The sequence below is a fragment of the Microcaecilia unicolor genome, chromosome 6 (assembly GCF_901765095.1).
Source record: "Microcaecilia unicolor chromosome 6, aMicUni1.1, whole genome shotgun sequence".
Lineage (NCBI taxonomy): Eukaryota > Metazoa > Chordata > Amphibia > Gymnophiona > Siphonopidae > Microcaecilia > Microcaecilia unicolor.
The window spans coordinates 94,324,000-94,346,610 of record NC_044036.1 but is presented as its reverse complement, the minus strand read 5'-3'; the positions used below and the strand labels follow the sequence as shown (position 1 = coordinate 94,346,610).

General features: G+C 40.8%; 1 protein-coding gene across 3 annotated transcripts in view; it reads left to right on the top strand.

Annotated features, from left to right (window-relative positions):
* Positions 1 to 20,964, top strand: part of ZNF648 (zinc finger protein 648) — a 42,149-nt gene extending 21,185 nt beyond the window's left edge. The window contains exons 3-4 of one of the 3 annotated variants that reach the window (XM_030207131.1): positions 2,578 to 3,180; positions 18,181 to 20,964. In XM_030207131.1, the coding sequence (XP_030062991.1) occupies positions 18,269 to 19,456 (1,188 nt within the window). In that variant the 5' untranslated portion in view covers positions 2,578 to 3,180; positions 18,181 to 18,268 and the 3' untranslated portion in view covers positions 19,457 to 20,964. Of the gene's footprint in view, positions 1 to 2,577; positions 3,792 to 18,180 lie in introns of all 3 variants that reach the window. The other 2 variants (XM_030207130.1, XM_030207132.1) reach the window with 2 other exon arrangements.
* The last annotated feature ends 1,647 nt before the right edge of the window (positions 20,965 to 22,611 follow it).

Below are 22,611 nucleotides of genomic sequence, written 5' to 3'. Positions count from 1 at the left end.
GGCTCTCTCCCCGGTCCACCTCGGCGCCCCCCGTCCACCACTGCGCCCCCCCCCCCCCCCCCAAAAAAAAAAAAATTGCAGAGCTGGCTATAGCCGGGGGGGGGGGGGGGGCAATGCATTACTCTCTCCAGGAAAAAAAAAATTAAATGATCCTAGGTTCCAATCTAATTCATGTTTAATATGGGATAAAATGCCATAAATAAGTAAATTAAATATAAACTTTTAATGTTCAGCACCTGATTCTCAAAGTGGACATATTCCAAACACTATAATGAAAATAAAATTATTTTTTTCTACCTTTGTTGTCTGGTGACTTTGTTTCTCTGATCATGCTGACCCAGTATCTGATTCTGCTGCTCTCTATCTGTTCCCTTGACTCCGTTTCCAGGGCTTCCTTTCCATTTATTTCTTTTCTTTCCTCCTTTCTTCTTCATTTCTGGTCCTCTGCACACTTGACTGTACAGTGGATCCAACTTCTGCCTATTTTCTCCATCCATGTGCAGTTTCTCTCCTCACTTCCTTTTCCCTCATCTAATCTCCTTCCTCTATCTTCCCTCCATGTCCAGCATTTCTTCTCTCTCCCTTCCCTCCCCTCCATCCATGTCCTGAAACTCTCATCTCTCCCCTGTCCTCCTCTATCCATCCATACCCAGCAATTCTCTTCTCTCCCCTGCCCCCCTACCCATTCATGCCCAGCAATTGTCTTCTCTCCTCTGCCCCCCTCTATCCATCCATGCCCAGCAATTGTTTTCTCTCCCCTGCCCCCCTCTATCCATCCATGCCCAGCGATTCTCCTCCCTCCCCTCCCGCTCCCATCCATGTCCAGCGATTCTCCTCCCTCCCCTGCCCTTCCCTCCTGCTCCCATCCATGTCCAGCGATTCTCCTCCCTCCCTGCCCTCCCCTCCCATCTCATGTCCAGCGATTCTCCCCCCTCCCGCTCCCAAACATGCCCAGCGATTGCCCTTCGCCCCCACCGTTCCCTCTCGCTCCCATCCATCTTTTTTAAATACCTCCTCGCCGTTGAAGCGCCGCGTTAAAGTCCTGCTGCCCGTCTCTAGCTTTCCCTCCCTGTTTGCTGCAGTTCGCGAGAACTTCGTGCCCTCAGTCCCGCCTTCTGACGTATGACGTCATACGTCAGAAGGTGGGACTAAGGGCACGAAGTTCACGCGAAGAACTACAGCAAACGGAGGAAAAGCTTGGGCAGCAGCAGCAGGGCTTTAATGCGACGCTTCAACGGCGAGGAGGTATTTAAAAAAGATGGATGGGAGCGGGAGGGCACGGTGGGGGCGAAGGGCAATCGCTGGGCATGTTTGGGAGTGGGAGGGGAGGTAAGCATGGCGCCCTCCTGCCATGCTTACCTCCTGCAATGGAGCCGGCTCGCCCCGAACAACAACCGGCTCGCAAGAGCTGTCAAAATTTAACAAGCGGCTCTTGCGAGCCGGAGCGAGCCGGCTCCAGCACACCACTGCTTGTCACCCAGATAAAAACATAGGTCATGGATGGAGATATATAGATATATCTATATATTTTTTTTCAAGAGACAGGAATGAGGAATGCTTCATTGAATCTTTTCTAGAAATAGCTCAACTTTTAGAACAAGTGGAGATTGAAAGAATTATTTTTTTTCCTGTTCCTTATTCATTTATTCATTTTTTTCATGTGCATTCATATTCTTTTCCCCCCCCTAAACATGGTGTTTGAATTCTTTCTTTTCAATCCTTGTGATGCTTGATAGATTAATGTTGTGTGTGTATGTGTGCATTTTAAATATTTCATTGATCAGTTTGCCACAACATGACATCTTATATAACACTCTAATCATATATAGAGGCATATTTTCAAAGCACTTAGATGTACAAAGTTACTTAGAGGTATATTTAGAAAGCACTTAGACTTACAAGTTCCATAGGTTATCACGTAACCTTGTACGTCTAAGTGCTTTGAAATACGCCTCATAGTAATCTATGAAACAATGTATCAAAAGACATGGTCTTAACACTTGTCAAAATTGACACTGTAATTTTTTTTAACATTTAGTAGGTAATGCAAAAATACAGATCTATGTTAATGTATTAAGTAATCTTCTAACGATTAGAGCTGGAAACTGAAAACAAGGGAAGCCAGGGTTCAAATCCTGCTGATGCTCCTCATGACTTTGGGCAAGTCACTTCACCTTCTATTGCCTCAGATAAAAAAATAAAATGTAAGCCGTCTAGGGACAGGACTAAAATCTACTGTTACTGAATATACCTTGCCTTCAGCTACCAATGAAAACTTGCACAATCTAAAATAATGAATATTCAATATGTAGTCAAAAGTAGACAAACTGAGTCTTCTCATTCATGTTCTATATAGTAGAGCAATGATTAATTAGTACATGATTCATGTTCATTAGTACAGATCAATAGTCTCTTTTCTGGGCTAACCCATTCAAGGCGATATACAAGTTGTTCAACATACAGTTCAAACAGCAGTGTTTTAATGTAGCTTCTGATGCCAAGAGGTCAGCATTCTGCAGTGAAATTCATCAGCAGAAAAACCTGCTTCTTGTAACACACTCCTTTTTTCTTTTGTAGGAGAGGGGTGGAAGAAGCAATGTGGTACCCTCTACTTATGAATGGATGTAATAATCCAACATTGTTTCCTTTACAAGGCCCAACCAGGTTTTTGGCATTATGGAAATAGAGGTCGGCTGGCAGTCAGATGAGGATGAAACCAGACATTCAGCAGAACAATGGGATGACTCGAACCAAAGCTTGACCATGTGGCCCTCAAAGCCAGCTTAGAGCTGGAGGTAGAGGAAGAACACTTGCCTCCATTTAGCCCTCCTTATCCTCCTAGGAAGCAGGTAATACCTGCTGAGCTGCAGTGTAAAGATGGAAACATGCATGAATCAAAGACTACAAATGGGATCCTGGTTACTTCCAGCACTAGCTTTGACCTGCAGTGTGAAGATGAAGCCTTGGAACTGTATTCTGAACACTCTGAAGAAGCTCAAGATGATCTGAGTGATGAAGACGTGGAGGATGATGATGATGAAAATATGATCAAGAGTGAAGCATTTGAAGATGAAGACTTGGAGCTTATATCTGGGGCAGCCCTGCCTTATTGCTGTGAAAGGTGTGGCATTCGTTTCCAGGATCTGAGTGGGTTGCAAGAACACAAGATAATCCATTTGGGTGAGTGTTCCTACCGCTGTCCTGTCTGTAGCAAGGAGTTCTTCCATGCTGCCAACTTACAGATACATAAACTTATCCACTCCAGCAACCGACCACACAAATGTCCAGAGTGCGACAAAGGCTTCATCCGCACTTCTGATGTTTGGCGTCATTTACGTAATGTTCACAAGATTGAGCGTTCCAAAGTGGTTCCTGATTATGGCATTGTGAGAAACACCTGGTATACAGAACATAACCATCTTGTAGCTGGGGAAGACGGCCACAAGCCCAGAGAAGAACCAAGGCCTTACATCTGTCCAACATGTGGCAAAGGCTTTAGTAAGCCAAGCCTTGCTTACAAACATAAGGTGATTCATCGGAAAGATAAGCCCTACAAGTGCCAAGAGTGTGGCATGGCCTTTGTGGTTCACATGCGTCTGAAACGACACATGCAGACCCACTCTGGGGAACGCCCCTTTCACTGTGAGGAGTGCGGCAACACCTTCACTCGCCTTGGTTCTCTTCAGTCCCATCAACGTATACATACTGGGGAGAAACCTTATTCTTGTACTGAGTGCATGCAGACCTTCACTGTAGTGGGTTCACTGAGGAGGCATGAGCGCATACACAAGGTATCAAACTCCTAGTGCCAACCTAGGGACTGTGCTTTATCCCTTGGCATCCAGTTCCTGCTTTTGTCTTTTTTTTTTTTGTTTTTTAATCTACTCCTTGCATCTAGAACCATCCTTTGCTATCGCAGCATTTACACTAGTCTGGTAGTTGAGCCTTGGCTTTTTTGGCAGTAGGCCACCCTACACATGTCTGAGGCCATTGTTTAAATATGTTTAAAAAATTGTTGCTGTTTGGCTGTAATTTTAAAAGCAGCTAATAAAATGAGCATTTATTCAGTAAGTCTGTAATTTTTAATAATAGAGGAAAAAAAACCCTGCTAACCTCTTCCCTCTCCCACCCTGCAGATACTAGTCCCTCCATGTGCATGTGTACATATGCAGTGAATTTGTGTTGAGGTCATCTAATGGCAGCCTATAGGAGATGATTCAGTGCATACTCGCAACCTCATCTCATAATCAACCAATGTCACTGAGAACATGCTCATACACCTTCATTGAAGATACTATATATCATGGGAACTCGTAGAGATATGTTAGAATATAAATAACTTGTGCAAGAAATGCAAAAACCCCCACTGTAATAAAATGAATGTATTTTGAAAGTGAATAGTACCAACAGTCATGGAACATGTGAAGTGTATTCATATAAAATGTGATCTCAATGTGTTTTAAATGTGTCTCAAATGATAAAGTGAATGAATACACAGCCCACTGTGGGCAGGACACACAGTTTTGCATGTTCTAAGATATGTATACATCTCGAACTTTGATGCACACCCTTAAGATAATTGTATGGCTGGTGTAAGTGCTCCTGCCTAAATTCTAGGCGTGTATTTTTACTGTTTCCTTACTACTGAGGCAGTAATCATACTCCATGGGTGTGAGGAATGATCATTATACAACAGTAACACCTAGTGGCCGAATTTAGAGCCCAGGATTGCAGCATTCTGGATGGAGCCTTACTACATGGTCCCTTCTAACTAGACTTTGGAGTCGGTACACCAAGCCTTCAACTTTGACTCCTCTATTTTTCTACCATTTGGCTCTGACTCCTGCTGCTATTAGCAGGGCTGTGGAATCGGTACACCAAACCTTTGATTCGACTTCAACTTCTCTGTTTTTCTACTCTCCGACTCTTACCGAAGCAGGACTTTTGGCCATTGGTGTTTCGGCACCAGCATTTCTGTGCTGCTGTCACGGCGCAGAACTTTTGACTGTTTCCAAAATTATTGCTCCTTTCATGCCAGCGCTGAAACAGCAACTCCTCCTGTTCCCCACACTCGCCCTGCCTGCAGAGTTAAAGTTGGGGCGCTATTATAGCAGCTTCATAGGGGGTTGCCACCACCTCCTTTCACGTCCATGCCATCTCCAAAGTGCCCTAAAAGACCCAGGATAGTGCTGAAGAAAGCCCAACACAGCTTTTTTTTTTTTTTTTAATTACCTCTTGGTAAGCAGCCTGGCTCGCTGGGTCTCCTTGTATCAGTGCTGCCAAGGGGTGGGGCCATGATACGCTCCTGTTCAGCAGCATGCTGTGCAGCTAGGATGGTTTTCGGGAGCAGCTGGGGGTCCTTAAGCAGAAAGGAAATGCTGGCTGCCCAAAGCATTAAGAACTGTCCTCTCTCACAGGCACCACCTGGGCAGCCCACATTTCCTTTCTGCTCAAGAGCCCACCCGACTGCACAGGGGCTGGAGGGGGTGGGGCTTGCTAACTTTGCTGTGCGACATCTGCACAGGTTAAAAGGAACAGTGGCAGAGAGCAGAGCAACTGTGTATGACAAATGCATTTAGGCGTGTGAGCTGGAGAAGGAGGCTAAATGTGTGTGTCTTGGCATGTCTGAATGATAAATTTACCATATATTATAATATTGTAAGCTTTTTTTTTGTATTTTGAAACTGGAGTTGGTATAGTTTTACTGACTCCACCCAAAATTGCTTTGGACTCCTCCTCTACAGCCCTGCTGCCAACAGTGGTTGCTGCAATAACTACACTTAATAAATTGTTAAAGGGATATAAAATAAGGAAGAAAAATCCAGAATAGTTGAGCATGAAGGCTTGTGCTTTCAAATGTGAACCTTTCTTCGCAGAACTGGAAATTCACAGAAGCAGGAGGAAGCCAAAAAATAAGAACATAGAATCTTACCCTCTAGTTCCTTCCAAGAGAAGCTTTGTTCAGCTGAGACTGAAAACTGCAAGGAATGTTAACTGCAGAGAAAAACTGGAATTTCTTGATGTGGACAGTCAACTGATGTACCACTATATCAACTTTGCTTTGAGATGCAGAAAAAGTTGAGATAGAAAAGCAACAGTGACATCTAACATTTCTGTATGATGCATTTTAATTCTATTTTTCCTCTGGAAAAATTAAAAAAAAAAACAATAAGACACTTATGCACTAGCGTACATGACTATCAATATAGGTGCTTCCTTTTGCACCATATAGAAGAGACAGAGAAACATGATGGCAAATAAGAGAGCCAAATGGCCCATCCACAGCAACCACTATCTCGTCCCTTCCCTAAGAGATCCTACATGCCTGTCCCACGCTTTCTTAAATTCGAACACAGTCTGCGTCTCCACTGGGAGGTGATTTCATGCGTCCACCACCCTTTCCATGGTGGATGTGAAGAATCGCCTCCGTAGATTAGTAAAATTGCCTTTTTACTACTACAGCAGATATGATTAACTAGATTGAAGCCTAGCTTTGTGGCTTTTTTTTTTTTTTACAGTCAAATGATTTTTGTGTCTCTTCTGAGCAGCTCGAATCATAATGAAACCGGGGGAGTATGATTTGCTCATGAAGTTGATATGGACTGTGGATCTACACTTAAATATTAATTTTAAGAGTGGAAATTCCATCTTGAAATTAAAATGTCCAGAGGCTGTAGGAGAAAACAGTTGGGCAGGAGATTGTGGAGATTAGAAAAGCGATCGAAGAGCCATAGACTTGGCTTGTCACAAATGTGGTGACCAGGTAGCTCTTAATACATGTCTGTACCAGCGAGCAAGGAAGTTGCAAATGTACTGTAAGTACAAATTGTTCCTTTATGGTAATAGCCTCTGTAACCAAAACATGGGAAGCAATTTACTGCGATGATCAAGGATATTAAAGAGAAATTGGTAAATAAAATCTGGAAATGAGCAAGGTTTTTCATGGATTATATTTTGAGGAGGCTAGAAGTGGTTTCTTAGAGATTGAGTAATCTGCCTAAGGTGAAAAAGAGCAACAAGCTATATCGAACACCCCCTTTTTTTTTTGTCTCAAATTCAGAAGAAGATTGAGCAGATATGAACCCAGGAGAAACCAGGATCAGACCTTTATGGAGAAGAATATTATAAGATCTTGAAGTTCACCTAGTGGCTCCACTGGGAAAGAGATATAAGACAACTAGTAAAAAGCCCCGTTTCTGATGCAAATGAAACGGGGGCTAGCAAGGTTTTCTTCAGAGTGTGCATGTGGGAGTGTCCCTGCCCTCTGCCCTCTCTCCCTCCCCTCCCCCCTCCGAGTCCAGTCCTTCAGTGTTGTTTCCTGCTGTGCTGTGTTTGTGTTACAGAGAGAGTGAGGGCATCTCTCTCCCCTCCCCCCTCTGAGTCCTTCACTGTTACAGAGAGAGGGATTTCGTGCTGTGCTGTTTTCCTTCACTCATGGGGAAACCGGATATCTCTGGCGCTTCACACTTCCGGCTGGAGGCTTCACGTTGGGGTTGCCTTTTATATATATAGATAGAGAGTTAGAAGTACTATTTTTGCAGATATATGAATAAAGCCCTATTTACTGTGACCCCAAAGGCAGGTAGAGATCTATAGAAACCAGTATTTATAGGCCAATATTGCTGTTAAATTTTGGTGTCAAGCTGCTAGCAAAGATAATGTCCGGCGACTATCATTAGTTTTGCCTGACTGAGCAGACAGGAATTGCAGAAGAAGATAGACTGAGCATCGAAATGGCAGGTGAACTTTAATGTGTCCAAATGTAAAGTGATTCCAACTAGGGGTACAAAATGGGCTTTAGGAGTCGCCACACAAGAAAAATATTTTGGAGTTGTGGACTTAAGCCCAGTGTGCCCTGGCTGCTAAAGAGAAAATACAGTGTTAAGGATTATTTGAAAAGGGATGGAGAACAAAATTGAGAATATCAGTGTGCCTCTCTAGGTCCCTGATATATCTGCATCATGTGTATTGTGTGCAGTTTTTGTTGCCCCATCTCAAAAAGGATATATCAGAACTAGAGAAGGTTGATGAAAGGCTAAATCGATTTAGGGATCTTCAGAAAGAATAGTCTTTGAGAGCTGCCAATGGGTCAGGTTTTCATGATACCCATAATGAATATGCAAGAGACAGATTTGCATGCATACCCCTTCTACTGTATGCAAATCTGTCATGCATATTCATTCAGGATACCTGGAAAACCTGATCTGTTTGCAGCCCTTGAGGACTGAGAGTGAATGCCATGGCAATAGAAGTTTGTAAAATCGAGTGTGGTGGGCAGAGATGGAGTTGTTTGTTACTTTTTAAAAGTTCATAAGTAAAAAGTAAAAGTACTGGCTTCAAACTTAGGGCCCTGTTTACTAAGGTGCGTTAGTGTTTTTAGCATTCCTACACTTAGGGATATTGTAGGCACGTACATGGTTAATGTGCGTTAAAAATCTTAACGCACCTATGACGTTGCTTAGTAAACAGGGCCCTTAGTGAATTAAAAGTAGAAAGTCTTAACCCAAAAAATACTGAAGTAAAAATTTAAAAAAAAAAAGTATAGCTCTTAAAACGACTTTTTTAATTATAAAGTAAAAAGTATTTTTAAGTTGAACCGCGGAATCCTGTATGTTTACAAACAATACTGTATTGTGATTATGTACCTATCAGCTTGTAATCTATCTAGATTGCTGTGGGTACACCCGATCCAGTACTGCTGTAGCATGCAGAACAGACAACAGTGAAGAATAAATATAAGGAATAGACAATTACAGTAGTCAAAATATTCAAATAACGATACAAACTATGGCATAGTACACTACTTACAATGTAAAAACAATATGTAATAGAACGTTTTAATAGACAGCGTAGAGTATACGCAAAGATGGAACATATAGATGGGTAAGAGAGAAAAGGAGTTAGAAAATAAGGTGACTAATTTAAAGAAAGTTGCACATGAGGTCAGAGAGGAGACTAAATGTTATCACAGCAGTATGTGCAGCCTGTGTCATTCCTTGTGTGTGTGTGAGACTAAGAAGTTAGTTACTTCTTCCAGTAAAGGCCTGGTTGAAGAGCAAAGCTTTCACCAAGTAGAGATAGTTGTGTGTTAAGCAGAGCTGGAAAGGGGCCTTGGAGGTGCGTAGAGGGTCATCCTGTTCTTCAAGTACTCTGGGCCATTTCCTTTAAGAGCCTTGAAGATCAGAAATAGAGTTTTAAATTTAGCCCTGTATTGTACTGGTACCCAATGAAGTTTTTGTAAAAATGGTGTGATGTGTTCACGTCGCTTGCCACCTTCTATGAGTCTTTCTGTAGCATTCTGAATCAATTGGAGCTGATGCAGACCCTTTGTAGTCAGACCATTGTAGAGTGCATTACAGTAATCCAGTCTTGATGTTATGGCATGCACAACTAGGATAAGATTCTCCTTCTCAATGTAAGGAGAGAGGCAGCATAGTTGTCATAAATAGTAGAAGCAGCTCTTGAGGGTTGCTTGGATTTGGGGAGTCAAGAGTAAGCATTGAATCTCTGTATTCCAAGGTTTCTGACTTGTGATTTGAGGGAGAGTTTGTACTTCCCAAATTAGATTTTGATGTCAGGTATGTGTCTACTTGTGTTTGGGACCCAGAGAAGCTCAGTTTTACTTGGGTTCAGGCAAAGTTTGTTGTGCTTAGCCCATTCTTGAATTGATGTTAGGTAATCAGGTTATTCAGGGCTGTAGGTAAGTCAGGTTCAATGGGTATGAGTAGGTGCATATCATCAGTGAAAATGCAGAGCTGAGTGTCCATTGACCTAATCAGCTCGGCTAGTGACTTGAGGTAGATATTGAACGGAATAGATGACAGTATGTCAGACAATGTGAACCTACATCAGCAAGGGCAGAGAGGGCTTAGTTCTGGGGAGGCTTTCCCTGCAGATTTGCAGAGCAGTGGCAACATCTCTCCCAAGGTTATCTCTCCTGTAGCCCTGGCAGCTAGAGCTAAGTAAGCAGTACTAATGGAGGGGTTATGGGCAACTTCATCAGCTGCAGGAGCAGGACTTTGCTGAACACCGCTTGCACATGTGATGACTTCAACGCATAAGTACTGCTTCCTCCGAGTCCTCCACACTTCAATTAGCGCAGCCACACTAGTCTGTTGCTAACTTAGGAGGAGGAGGAGGAGGAGGTGGGAGTTTCTGGGACTGGCAGTTCGGGGTCCAATCAGCTGCAAGCCAGCTCTTACATCGCTTGTAGAGGGGGAGAAGCAGAGGTATGGAAAATACTTTCTAAACTTGTACTATGTTACTGAGTACAAAAGTACAGCTTACTTAAAACAAATTACAAGTAAAAAGTATGGCAAAATGAAAATGTAACTTGTTACAAGTAAAAGTACTGCCAGTTGTACTTAAGTACTGAAAGTATAAGTACTTCATTACTACCCACCCCTGGTGCTGGATGGGTTAAATAGGGAACATCTGTATAACTTTGCAAACACAATACAATAGGGCACTCCCTGAAATGGTGACCAGCAATTTGAAAACAAATTTGAATGTTTGCCTACACTTGGTGCATAATTAAACTGTGGAATCTGTTGCCTGTGGATATGGTGAAGATGACTATCATGGTGCAATCCAAAATTGAGCAATCTGCAGGATGAAAGGTCATTAAAAAATTAGGGGGTCTTTTACAAAGTTGCGGTAGCGTTTTTAGCGCATACTAATGATTAGAGCATGCTAAACATGCTTAGGAATATATGGGCATCTCTAGCTTGTAGCGTATGCTTATTTTTAGCACACGCCTTTGTGAAAGGGGCCGTTAGCCAGGTAGTACCATTGCTCTTCCTGGAAATAAGCTAGAGAAACTGGTATTACTGGTACCTTCATAAACTTGGTCAAATTGCCACATAAAAATTGGTAAGATTTCTCCACTGGTTTGTGCCTCTTTTCATTTGCATCAACCTTCACGTTCTCTCCAATCCTCTGTGGATAACCTATTAGATTTACTCTTGTTTCAGGTGGTGCATCTTGAGGAATATAGAACATCAACTTTTTTTAATATATATATAATTGGACCAAAGTTTTGGAATGACTTGCTAGTAAATATTAGATTTTTGAGGGATTTGAGAGAGTTCAAGATTGCATTAAAAACTTTTTTTGTTACAGCAAGCTTATCAAACATATAAGCGGCAAGTGACTGACTCACCTGCAAATGCGCATTAGAGTCGGAACTCTGAGAGTGTAGAAGTCCAAGCCCCGCCTCCACCAGCAGTACAGCCCAATAGGGAGAAGGGCTTGGACATGGGCGTGGAAATCGGAGGAGGAGGGAGCAGGGAGGGAAGGAGGGGGTGGTACTGAGGGAAACAGACGCTGGGGGGAGGGCAGGGGAGAGAGCAGGGTTGGTGGACGGGGGCGGGGGAGGGCATAGGAAAACAAAAAACTAGCCCGTTGTTACGGGCTTAACGGCTAGTAATAATATAAACATGAGTGACTCCTGCTTGTGACCATAGAAGGAAAATATGCAGTATTACGCTACTTTACTGATCTATAATTGGGGTATGTCTTAACTGAAAGTGAAGCTAGTTTTGTATATTTTAGTTTGATTTAAAAATGTTTTTGTATGTTTTATTTTATGTTATATTGAAATTGTGTCTGTTCGATTGTAATCCTCCTAAGCAAAGAGAGTGTAGAGTACAAATTTTGAGAAATAAATAAACTGGATAGGTAACACTTAGGTATCTTGGGATTGCATTACTTAGAAACTTGAATGTACTATACAAGAACAATATGCCTTGGCTGGCTGATTGTACAAAAACAAAATTAAGGCGTTGGTAGTCGCCTCCAGTCTCCATAATGGGAAGGAATTGCTTATTAAAATAACATACCCAAATGGCTATCTTGTTTATAAGTTATGCTTAAATAGTTGTGATTCTTTGGAGAGTGCATTCAAAGATTTTGCTCATCTTATATGGAGATTCAACATGAGCAGCTTGCCCTCTTGAGATCCTGACCTACACAACATGACTGTGTGGTGAGGTGGCTGGAAGACTGGCTGATACATCTCAGTCCATCCTCTTGAATCCTCCCTGTCGACAGTAAATGCTGAAGCAGAGAAGCTTGTATCCTGGGGATGAATGCATGGATGGTATCAGGAACATTTTGGCTTTCTGGGCTATGGGATGATTCTCCAGGGGCTACAGACTTAACATATATATATATATATAGTAACATAGCGGATGATGGTAGATAAAGACCTGTACGATCCATCCAGTCTGTCCAACAAAATAAAATCATTGCCCATGGTATATGATACTTCATATTTATACCTGTCCTTGATTTGTCTGGCAAATGTTGGTAATGGGTCTTGATGGAAGAAGAGCCAGAAAATTGTTTCTGTTAGAGCTGCACTTTTTTCTCAGGAGGGGCAGTGTCTCTAAACGGATTATATTTGTGCATACCATGAAAGTAATAAACCTCACTTGTTATCAAGGTATGTGGAGTATGAGTTCAGTCTCGCATAGTACTTGCATTGTGCCAAAGACAGCTTCCTTTTGGAGTTCATAAAACTATCCAGATGTGCTTGGACATGCTTTTTAATCAAGCCCATGGCACCCAAAGCTATGGGATTATATTTCTACCACATGTTCTTGGTCTCAGACTGTATTTCTTGAGAAATATGCTTTCTCCATGTGTTTCACAGAGTAATCTATGATGGGGAAGAAAAACATTTTCAGTTCACTACGCACTATGATTAGGCCTATGTTGCCCAGCAACTTGAATCGACTTTTACAATTTATGATCATAGATGAATAAAACAAAGAGAGGAAAATCATTTCAGAAAGTCATTGAAACATTTTTGCCCTAAGATATAATTGCCTGCAATGTGTGGAAGGGATAACATTTTCACAAAAAAAAATATGTAAGAAAAACCTTGACCCAGTGAAATATTTTGCCAAATTTCAGCACATTGAAATTCTCCGGTAAAATAATGCACTATTTCAAAAGTGTGCAGACAAGCTTGAACCCATGTTGAACTTATTTAGCTCTGCTTTGGCCAAAACTTAAATTGAGCCCCCTTTTTATGAGCTATATTAAAATATGCATGAGCAATATGCAGCCTTCAACAAAATTAACAGTTTTAGAAAACCGGGCTTACAGAGACTCAAGTAAATAGTAGACTGAATAGCTTGTAAAAATCATACACGTGTTTGTTTTTTACCAACTCTGTTTTATATTTTTAATAAAACTATAAATATTTTATTGACTGTATGCCCTATTGGCACTCCTTGATAGAGCATTTCTCTAACCCCCTTCTTTTAATCAGGACAGTTCATGACACTGCTCCTTACCTTTCAGAGCAAATCAGTATTGTAGTACACAGGTAAGGCAATCATAATGTTAACCTAGGTATGGGAATCTGTGTATCATACTCTGTGCATTATGGTCTTTTTCTGTATCTAGTCTATATACTGTTTCTTTTTAAAACTTGGTTCTAATTTATACATTTCCTAAATATTTTCTAGCCAAATAATGGAAGGGAAATGGGACTTGATATACTGCCTTTCTGAGGTTTTTGCAACTACATTCAAAGCGGTTTACATAGATTCAGGTACTTATTTTGTACCAGGGGCAATGGAGGGTTAAGTGACTTGCCCAGAGTCACAAGGAGCTGCAGTGGGAATTGAACTCAGTTCCCCAGGATCAAAGTCCACTGCACTAACCACTAGGCTACTCCACCACAATATTGAATGTGTTTTAATCCTTTTATGGTTTAAAAAATGTTTTTGCAGCTGGAGCCAATTTTTTTATGTCTTCACAAAAGTTTTTAAACTAAGGGCCCTGTTTACTAAGCCATGCTTTAGGAGCTCCTTTAGTGCGCGCTAACGCTAGAGACACCCATTATATTTCTATGGGTGTCTCTAACAGCATGCACTGAAACGTTTGTGTGCCTACAGCGCGGCATAGTAAATAGGTCCATTATTTTCTTAGGCCTTAATTGAACTCATAGATTATTTTATCTATTACTTTATTTTTTAATGTAGGTTAATTAGGGCTGCAAAACATAGAGAGACTCCTCAGATCCACACCAAAAACAGATGCAACACCAAAGTGGGTCCAGTAAAACAAATATCTTTATTAAATAACACCAGATGTATCCACTCACAGGGCTGCTTCAGGGGTATGATACTACAGAATAACAAGCATAAAATTCAAATCATAAAAATCATATCGCACAATATATATGTGTATATATATATATATATATATATATATATATATATGTATGTATGTATATATACATACATACAATATGATTCAACACGCAGAGTGATTTGGAACCAGTTGAAAAATGGTGTACGTACTTTATATAAGCGAAGATAAGAATGTAGCATGCAAAATGACTAATGCAGCTAAATATAAAATAAGAAGGAATAGGAAACAGCCATAGTGAATAAGATGTGAAGCCAAAGATTAGACAAGACTGTGTGGATCACATATGTGGTGAACAGAATTAAGTCTAATTTTCATACCACCCAATAAATGAGTATGTAATGTGTCACTTTCAGCATCTGAATAGCTCACAGAAACACTGTGCTAAAAAAAAAAAAACAATGAGAAAGAGTGACTGGAGTGGCAAACCTCACATGAATGCGTACAATAACCAATCTCACATGAGCACATAAAAAAGTACTACACTATCAAATATTACAAGTGCCTAATGTAAAGAGCAGATCAGCTCCACCTCAAAGGGCAGAAGTCAGTGCTTAAAAAGGAAGCAAAAAATACTGGATTAAACGTCCTCACAATTACAGTAGTTGGTGCAAAAATTAGTGAAGGGTCAAAAAATAAGTAATTAACCCCTCTTGTACAAAGCCGCGCAACAATGCCGATACAACCCATTCACGCTCAATGGGCTGTTTTGGCATTACTTCACCAGCAGCCAACTTACCAACATCAGATCACTGATGCTCTCAAACAGACACTCACTACATATAGGGCCTCTTTTACAAAGCCATACTACCGGTTTTCGGTTCTGCAAATGAGAGGAAGCCCATTCAATTCCTATGGGCTTCCTCTTATTTGCCACGTGGGAGTCGCTAGCACGGTTTTGTAGAAGAAGACCTTAGTGTTAATGAAAAGACGCCATTCTAAACCAGAAGATAAATAACAATTGCATAGCGGGTCTGGGAGACGCACTTTCTCCTTAAAAAGTTACAAAAAATTGAGCCAACAGGATAAATGTGATTAAAAAGGTGTCTAATGTGCAAACAGTAAAACAAACAAAAAAAAAAGAAATAAATAAAAAATTGCAAGTTAATAGTCCCATGGATGATGTGAATAATATGTTAATAAAACTGGAGCAACAGATGAGTTTTGACTTGGGAACTGTAGAACCCATTGGTTTAAATAAGGAGCTTGATCTGCTTGCTTATATTTAAATATTAAGGTTATAGGATTGGTCATTTGTGAATACTGTGGACAAGCCTGTGTGTGTTTGGTTTTCTTTAAGTTTTTTGTGCCTTTTATAATTTGCCTTATTTTTGAATGGCTCCTTTTAACCTGGAGTAAATCAGCGCTTTACATCAGGCACTTGTAATATTTGGTAGTGTAGTACTTTTTTATGTGCTCATGTGAGATTGGTTATTGTATGCATTCATGTGAGGTTTTTCACTCCAGTCACTCTTTCCCATTGTTTTAGCTCAGTGTTTCTGTGTGCTATTCAGATGCTAAAAGTGACATATTACGTGCTCATTTATTGGGTGGTATGAAAATTAGTCTTATTTATTTTATCTTATGGGTTCTGTTCACCACAAAAGCGATCCACACACAGTCTTGTCCAATCTTTGGCTTCATATCTAATTCACTATGGCTGTTTCCTATTCCTGCTTATTTTATGTTTAGCTGCATTAGTCATTTTGCATGTTACAGTTTTGTCTTCGCTTATATAAATTATGCACCCCATTTTTCAACTGGTTCCAAATCACTCTGCATGTTGTATTGTAACGCATCATTTGACATTGTGTGTGTGTATATGTACATATGTATGTGTCACACTCATTATCAATTCATGATTAAATCAGCAATGAACGTGATATATATCTGATCATGGTCTTTGGTGTTTCTGGGACATAAACCATAGAAGTCCACCTGGCTCTGTCCTTATGTTCCAACTACTGGAGTTGCCGTCAGAGCCCACTCCAGCCTCAGACCATAAAATCTGTCCAGCACTGTCCTCTTGGCTCCTGAAATTGCCTTTAAAGCCCTTTCCAGCCCATCCTAAACTGGATTGCCATATACAAACACAGATCTACAAAGTCTGCCCAGCATTGTCCTTAATTCTTCACAGCCGGAGTCGCCATCCAAGCGTCACTTGCATCCACACACAAGCAGCCATTTAATGTTTTTTTTTTAACTATCCATTTTGTAAATACAGATCCTCTGTGTTCATCCCATGCCTTTTTGAATTCCGTCACCATTTTTGTCTCTACCACTTCCCTCGGGAGGGCATTCCAGGCATCAACCACCCTCTCCATGAAAAAGAATTTCCACATCAGGTGTTATTTTAATAAAGATATTTGTTATACTGGATCCACTTTATGTTAATTAGGACAGCACATTTAACATATTTTAACACGTTAATCACATTACACCCCCAGCTCCTTGCCCCTCTACCTATGTCTCTCTCCATCTCTCTTTGTCCTCTTCTTTCAGCTTTCACCTTCTCTCCTGCTTACACCTCACTTCTATCCCACTTCCTCCCGCACGCACTCTGGTATCTCCCTTTCCCTCCCCTTCCCAGCTTGCCTTTACTGTTTGCAACATGCAGCATTACAGAACATTGCTTCTCTCAAGATGGGAGCCCTCCCTCTGTAGCTCCTGCCTCCTCAGAAAAACTTCCTGTTGGCAGGATACTATAGAGGGAGGGCTTCTGGCTTAAGAGAAGCATGAGCGTCTAGTGCTGCAGATAGTAAAGGCAAGAAAGGAGGGCTGGGGAGAGTCAGATGCCTGAGTGCAGGGGGAGGAGAGAGGAGAGGCAACGAAGGATGCTGGGACCTGTGGAAGAAAACGGAGAGACTGGGGTGGGGGGAAGGAGAGTGTGAGATGCCAGAGTGCAGACAGAGGAGAGGCAGCCAGGCCAGGCAAAGATGCCAGGATCTGAAATAGGAGATTTTGCTCATGGGGGGAGGGGAGGGTAAGAGAAGGGAAGAGACGGTGCCACTTTAAGGGGAGAAGGGGATGGCCATAGAGGGGAGGGAAGGGGAAAAGAAGAGAAGAGATGGTGCCTATGGAGGAGATGGGATGGGAGCAGAAGGAAAGAAAGAAGATTGCGCCCATAGAGGGAGGGGAGTGGAGAGGAAGGAAGAAAAGATAAAATGGTGCCCATGGAGGGGAGAAGAGAGGAGATGGTGTCCATGGAGAGGAAGGGAAGAAATAAGAGAAGAGATGGTGCTTATGGAGGGGAAGTGAAGAGAGACTGAGGAAATGGTGCTCGTGGAGGGGAGATGAAGGGAAAAGAATAGATGAAAACTGGATAGAAGAAAGTTGAACTTAAAATATGAATATAGGATGCAAAGTGAAGAAGAGAGAAAAGAAATAATGAATGGATAGGATACCCTGGATATAGTTCAGAGCACAGACAAAGGGAAGCCGATCCAGTAAGCTCTCTTGAGCAGGGACTGTCCTTCCCCATGTTTTAACTTGTACAGCGCTGCGTAACCCTAGTAGCGCTATAGAAATGCTAAGTAGTAGTAGTAGAAGAAGCAAGGAACAAGTGATTAGAAAAATAAAATCACCAGACAGCAAAAGTAAGAAAAATGATTTCATTTTCAGTTTAGTAATTGAAATATGTCCATTTTGAGTGTGTACATCTGCTGTCTATATTTTGCACTGTACAGGAGGAAATGTGAGGGGGACTCTTCATGCAATTAATTACGCAATAAAAATTTTAATCATGTGATTAAAAATACTAATCAATGTACAGCCCTAATGTTAATGTATGTTTATGATTGTGTATAGTTTCATTACTAACGTCATTGTTATCTGTTTAGGAATAGTATAATGAATGGGGTATAAGCATGTTTTAAATAAATAAAATTACATTCTCATCAGTAGAGACCAGCAGTCCATTTAAAATGCAGTGTATGACATAGAACCTAATACCAGGAGGTCAGCATTCTTTAATGGCAACCATCTAACATGTAACAATCTGCTTTTGTTTTCTAGGAGAGGGGTGGAAGAAGAGGCAGCGTGGAACCTTTGCCTCAGAATAATCGTACATTGTTCCCCTTACAAGTCACAGCCCGGTTTTGGTATGATGAAAAAAGAGGACGACTGGCATTCAGATGGGAGTGACACCAGAGACACAGCAGAGGAACACTCAGATGACTCAAAACAAAGCTTATATAAAATAGGCCTAGGGGCCAGCCTGAAGCTGGAGGTGGAGGAAGACTACTCACCCCCATCTACCCCTGTCTGTAGCCCCCCTGGACCATCCAAGAAGCAGGAGTTACCTATTGAGCTGCAATGTAAAGATGAGCATATGCGCGATCCTTGCTTCAAGAATAAGAGCAAGACTACAACTGGTGTCTTTGTCACTTCCAGCACTAACTTTGACCTGCAATGTGATGATGATGAGGCCTTGGAATTCTACTCTGAACACACAGAAGCATTTCAGAATGACCTAAGCGATGAAGAGGACAGTGAAGATGATGAAAACACTGTCAAGATTGAAACATTTGATGAAGACCTGGAGCCTGTTTCGGAGGCAGCCCAACCTTATTGCTGCAAGAAGTGTGGTATCTGTTTTAAGGATCTGAGTGGGTTGCAAGAACATAAGCAAATCCATTTAAGTGAGCAATCCTACCGGTGCCCTATTTGTGATAAGGAGTTCTTCCGTGCTGCCAACTTACGAATGCACAAACTTATCCACTCCAGTGACCGGCCTCATAAATGTCCAGAGTGTGACAGAGGCTTCATCCGCACTGCTGATGTCTGGCGCCATTTGCGTAACGTCCACAAGATTGAGCGCTCTACAATGATCCTGGGTAATAGTGTGGTGAGAAATCCCTGGTCTGTAGTACATCATAACCAGTACATTGATGGGGAATATGTCCAGTCAGGGAAGGATGGACAGAAAGCTCAAGAAGAAGAGCCAAAACCTTATATTTGCACAACCTGTGGCAAAGGCTTTCGAAAGCCAAACCTTCTATACAAACATAAAGTGATCCATCGGAAAGACAAGCCCTACAAATGCCTGGAATGTGGCAAAGCTTTTGTGCAGCTGATGCGGCTTAAACGTCACCAACAGACTCATTCTGGAGAACGGCCCTTCTATTGTGAGGAGTGTGGCAGCACCTTCACTCGCCAGGCTTCACTTCAGCGACACCAGCGTATACATACTGGAGAGAAGCCCTACACTTGTTTGTACTGTGAGCATTCCTTCACTGAGTCAGGCACCCTGAGAAGACATGAGCGTATACACATGTTAGAAAAATCATAATGTTAACCTAGGTGCCGGAACCTGTGTATTCTAGTGATTGTGCACTGTGGCCTTTCCTGCATCTTTCTTTTTTAAACTTGGTTCTAATTTATACATTTCCAAATTTTTTCCTAGCCAAATAACAGAAATACCTGACTGATCTATCCTCTTTCATAAAGACAGCATCTATAAGTTCAAATGGATCTTTTTATTCCAAGTGGAAATCTAGATTTATTTGAACATGAGCCGCCTCAATAGAGAAGGCAAAAGAAATGCAGCCAATAGTCTGCAATCCTTAGACAGGAGTGCCCTCAGTGAAAATAATTTGGGCCTTGATTACATTTGCCCTTTAGGGACTAATTATTATTTGAATATATCAGACTTCTCCTTTCTTAAAGACTGGTGGATAAGTAGTTAAAATGAAGATTTGCAAGGATTAGAACTCTGGAGTGGTAGCCCCTGACCAGACTTCTCCATCAGATGGAAAGAGCTGAGATACTAAGATGAACTGCCCAAGCGTACATTTTGTTTTGTCTCTTTTTCAATAAGATACATCTTTATTTTAATATTGTCCACTGTAATTCTAAGAACTTAATGAAATAGATATTTGATTCAAGAGTCCTGTGCTGCCTTGTTCTCCTCCTCATGACCTCCATATTCTCAGATTTTGAACATATATTTTTAAAGGAAAGCAAATGGAAATTTTAAGAATATAGCATGAGATAAGACCATTGATCTCCATATTATTGTTTCACTTTTCTGGCTGTAAATGCCGTATATTGTCCTTATTGGTATAAAAATGTTCTCAGCACTGCTTTTATTTAGTACTGAATGAAATATTTTAACCCCCCTCCAGATAGCCTGCATTTAGCACAATTTCTATTTTGTATTCAAAACATGATTAGATTTTAATCTAACTCTTGATAGGGGAGAGAGATAATCCTGTTCAATAAAGAACTTGGATGAATGAAACTAGATTTATTTATTTATTCAACAGTAAGTATCTTCTCTTGAAAAAGTGTAAAAACCTTTCATTCTGTAAGTGGTGGCACTTCCCATTAGCAGCAATAACTTCAACTAAATGTTTTCTATAATAGTTGAACAGTGTCATATTGCTCTTGTAGAACACAGAACTGTCTCAACACTGACATTTGAAGGCTGCATGAACAGCTCTCTTTAGGTCTTATCACAATGTATCAATAGGATTTAGGATGGGATTTTGAGTTGGTCTCAGCCATTCTGTAGTAGATTTACTTGAAGGTTTAGGGTTGTCTTGCTGCATGTCCTGCTTTGGCTTTTGGTTCAGTTTCAGCTCACAGACAGCCCAACATTTTCCTCTAGAATTTTGTGATGTACAACAGGTTAAGTGATGGCAAACCATCGAGGTCTTGATGGAGCAAAGCATCCATACACCACGATACCTCCATGGAAATGCTTGACAGGTTAAGTTCAACCATCTGCACCATGTTGCCTCCACCACAATGCTTGACAGTTGGGTTAAGGTCAACTATTTGGGGGGGGGGGGGGGAGCTGATTAGGAATGGTGTTCATGGGAGGAAAACTAGGAAGAAACCATTGTTCTTGAAAAACAATTTTAAAAAACCTTTGCCCACCTTAGGCTCCCATCATACAAGACTTCTGGAATTACATCTTTTGGGCAAATGGTTGAAAAAATTGGTTTTGATTGGATGAAAACCAAACTACTTCGATGGTGGAGTTACGATGTGGGGCTGCTTTGCTGCATCAAGACCTGGATGGCTTGCCGTCATTGATTAGAATCAAATTCTGCCTGGACAGACAGTTCCAGAGGAGAATGTCAAGCTATCTGTGAGCTGAAGCTGAGCCAAAAGGGTGTCATACAGCAGCCCAGAACATTTGAGTAAATCAACTACAGAATGATGGAGAGAGTTACTTATTCATCGGGGAAATCTTTCTGTTTTGTCAGGGTTTAGGTTCAGATCTAATCGTGTTTTGAGTACAAATTGTGTTTAAATATAGAATATCCTAGGCAGTTAAAACTTCCTCTCGGCACTATGAGGGTAACTTTCTAAAAATATTTCTGTAAGTTGTGTTTTTTTACATGTAGAAAAGGGCTTTTATAAATTATGTGGCTGTATATGAGTGTAAAAGTATGCATGGTGGTAAGATGTGTACTTTTATGCATGTACATTTAAGCATATTTGGGGTTGTAGATTGGGTGGATTTATGAATTGCATCCAGTTTGTAAAATATATTTCTACATGTGTACATTTGCACCTGTTCCTTAACAGGTGTAAATGTACATAGTTTCTGCTGCATTTGTGATGCTATTATATAGGCATATTAGAGTGAAGCCAAATTGCAACGGCAAGGACGGCACTAAAAGATAAGTGTTCGTCAAAAATGATGTGTTTTTTGTTGATTAAAAGTTATAAGGAGATTTTTTAGCCTATGAAGATTCCATCCCGGTTAACAGACACAAATATGTACTGAAACGGGAATACAGAGGCTTTTTTCCTCCTTATTTTTACACACATTAAAAAAGTTAAAAAAAAGTTGATATATATTAAAAAAAAGTTTAAAAAAAGTTGATATATATTAAAAAAAAGTTGAATAGCAACTGTTAATTGATTGAGCCACTTTGGATGGTAAAATTTCATTTGTTTCAACCGTAGTGGTATCGTCCTATTGTTTATTTAAGTCATGCTATTATATAAAGACATGAAGGCACCTACATTGTCTTTATAGAGTAACCCTAAATTGATGCTTGCTTTGCCATTCAACCAAGGTGGCCTGCTATAAAATTACTCTCTCCCCTGCCAATTTTACTCCCAATGCAGTAAGAATTTTTAGTAGGCAAACATTGAGGGTCAGGGACTCTAGCAGACCTGTTTATTTTTCTTTTTCATGATGTAGTCCTTCCTATCAGTGTATTCAGCTAATCTCTGCTCACACACTGATGAGATGGAAAACATTTTACTCATGATGCAGCTGCACCTTACTACAGCTGTGTGTGCTGGTTTCCTGACAGCGCAAATTATGCCACTGTAATATGCATGCCATTAATTTACAGCATCAGAAGTAAAAGGCTTTTTTGAATTATTTTTTTACATGGGGACATTTGGAGGGACATTTTTGATATGACATTTAAATCCGACTTTGAACGTTTTATTTATTTATTTATTTATTGTGAACAT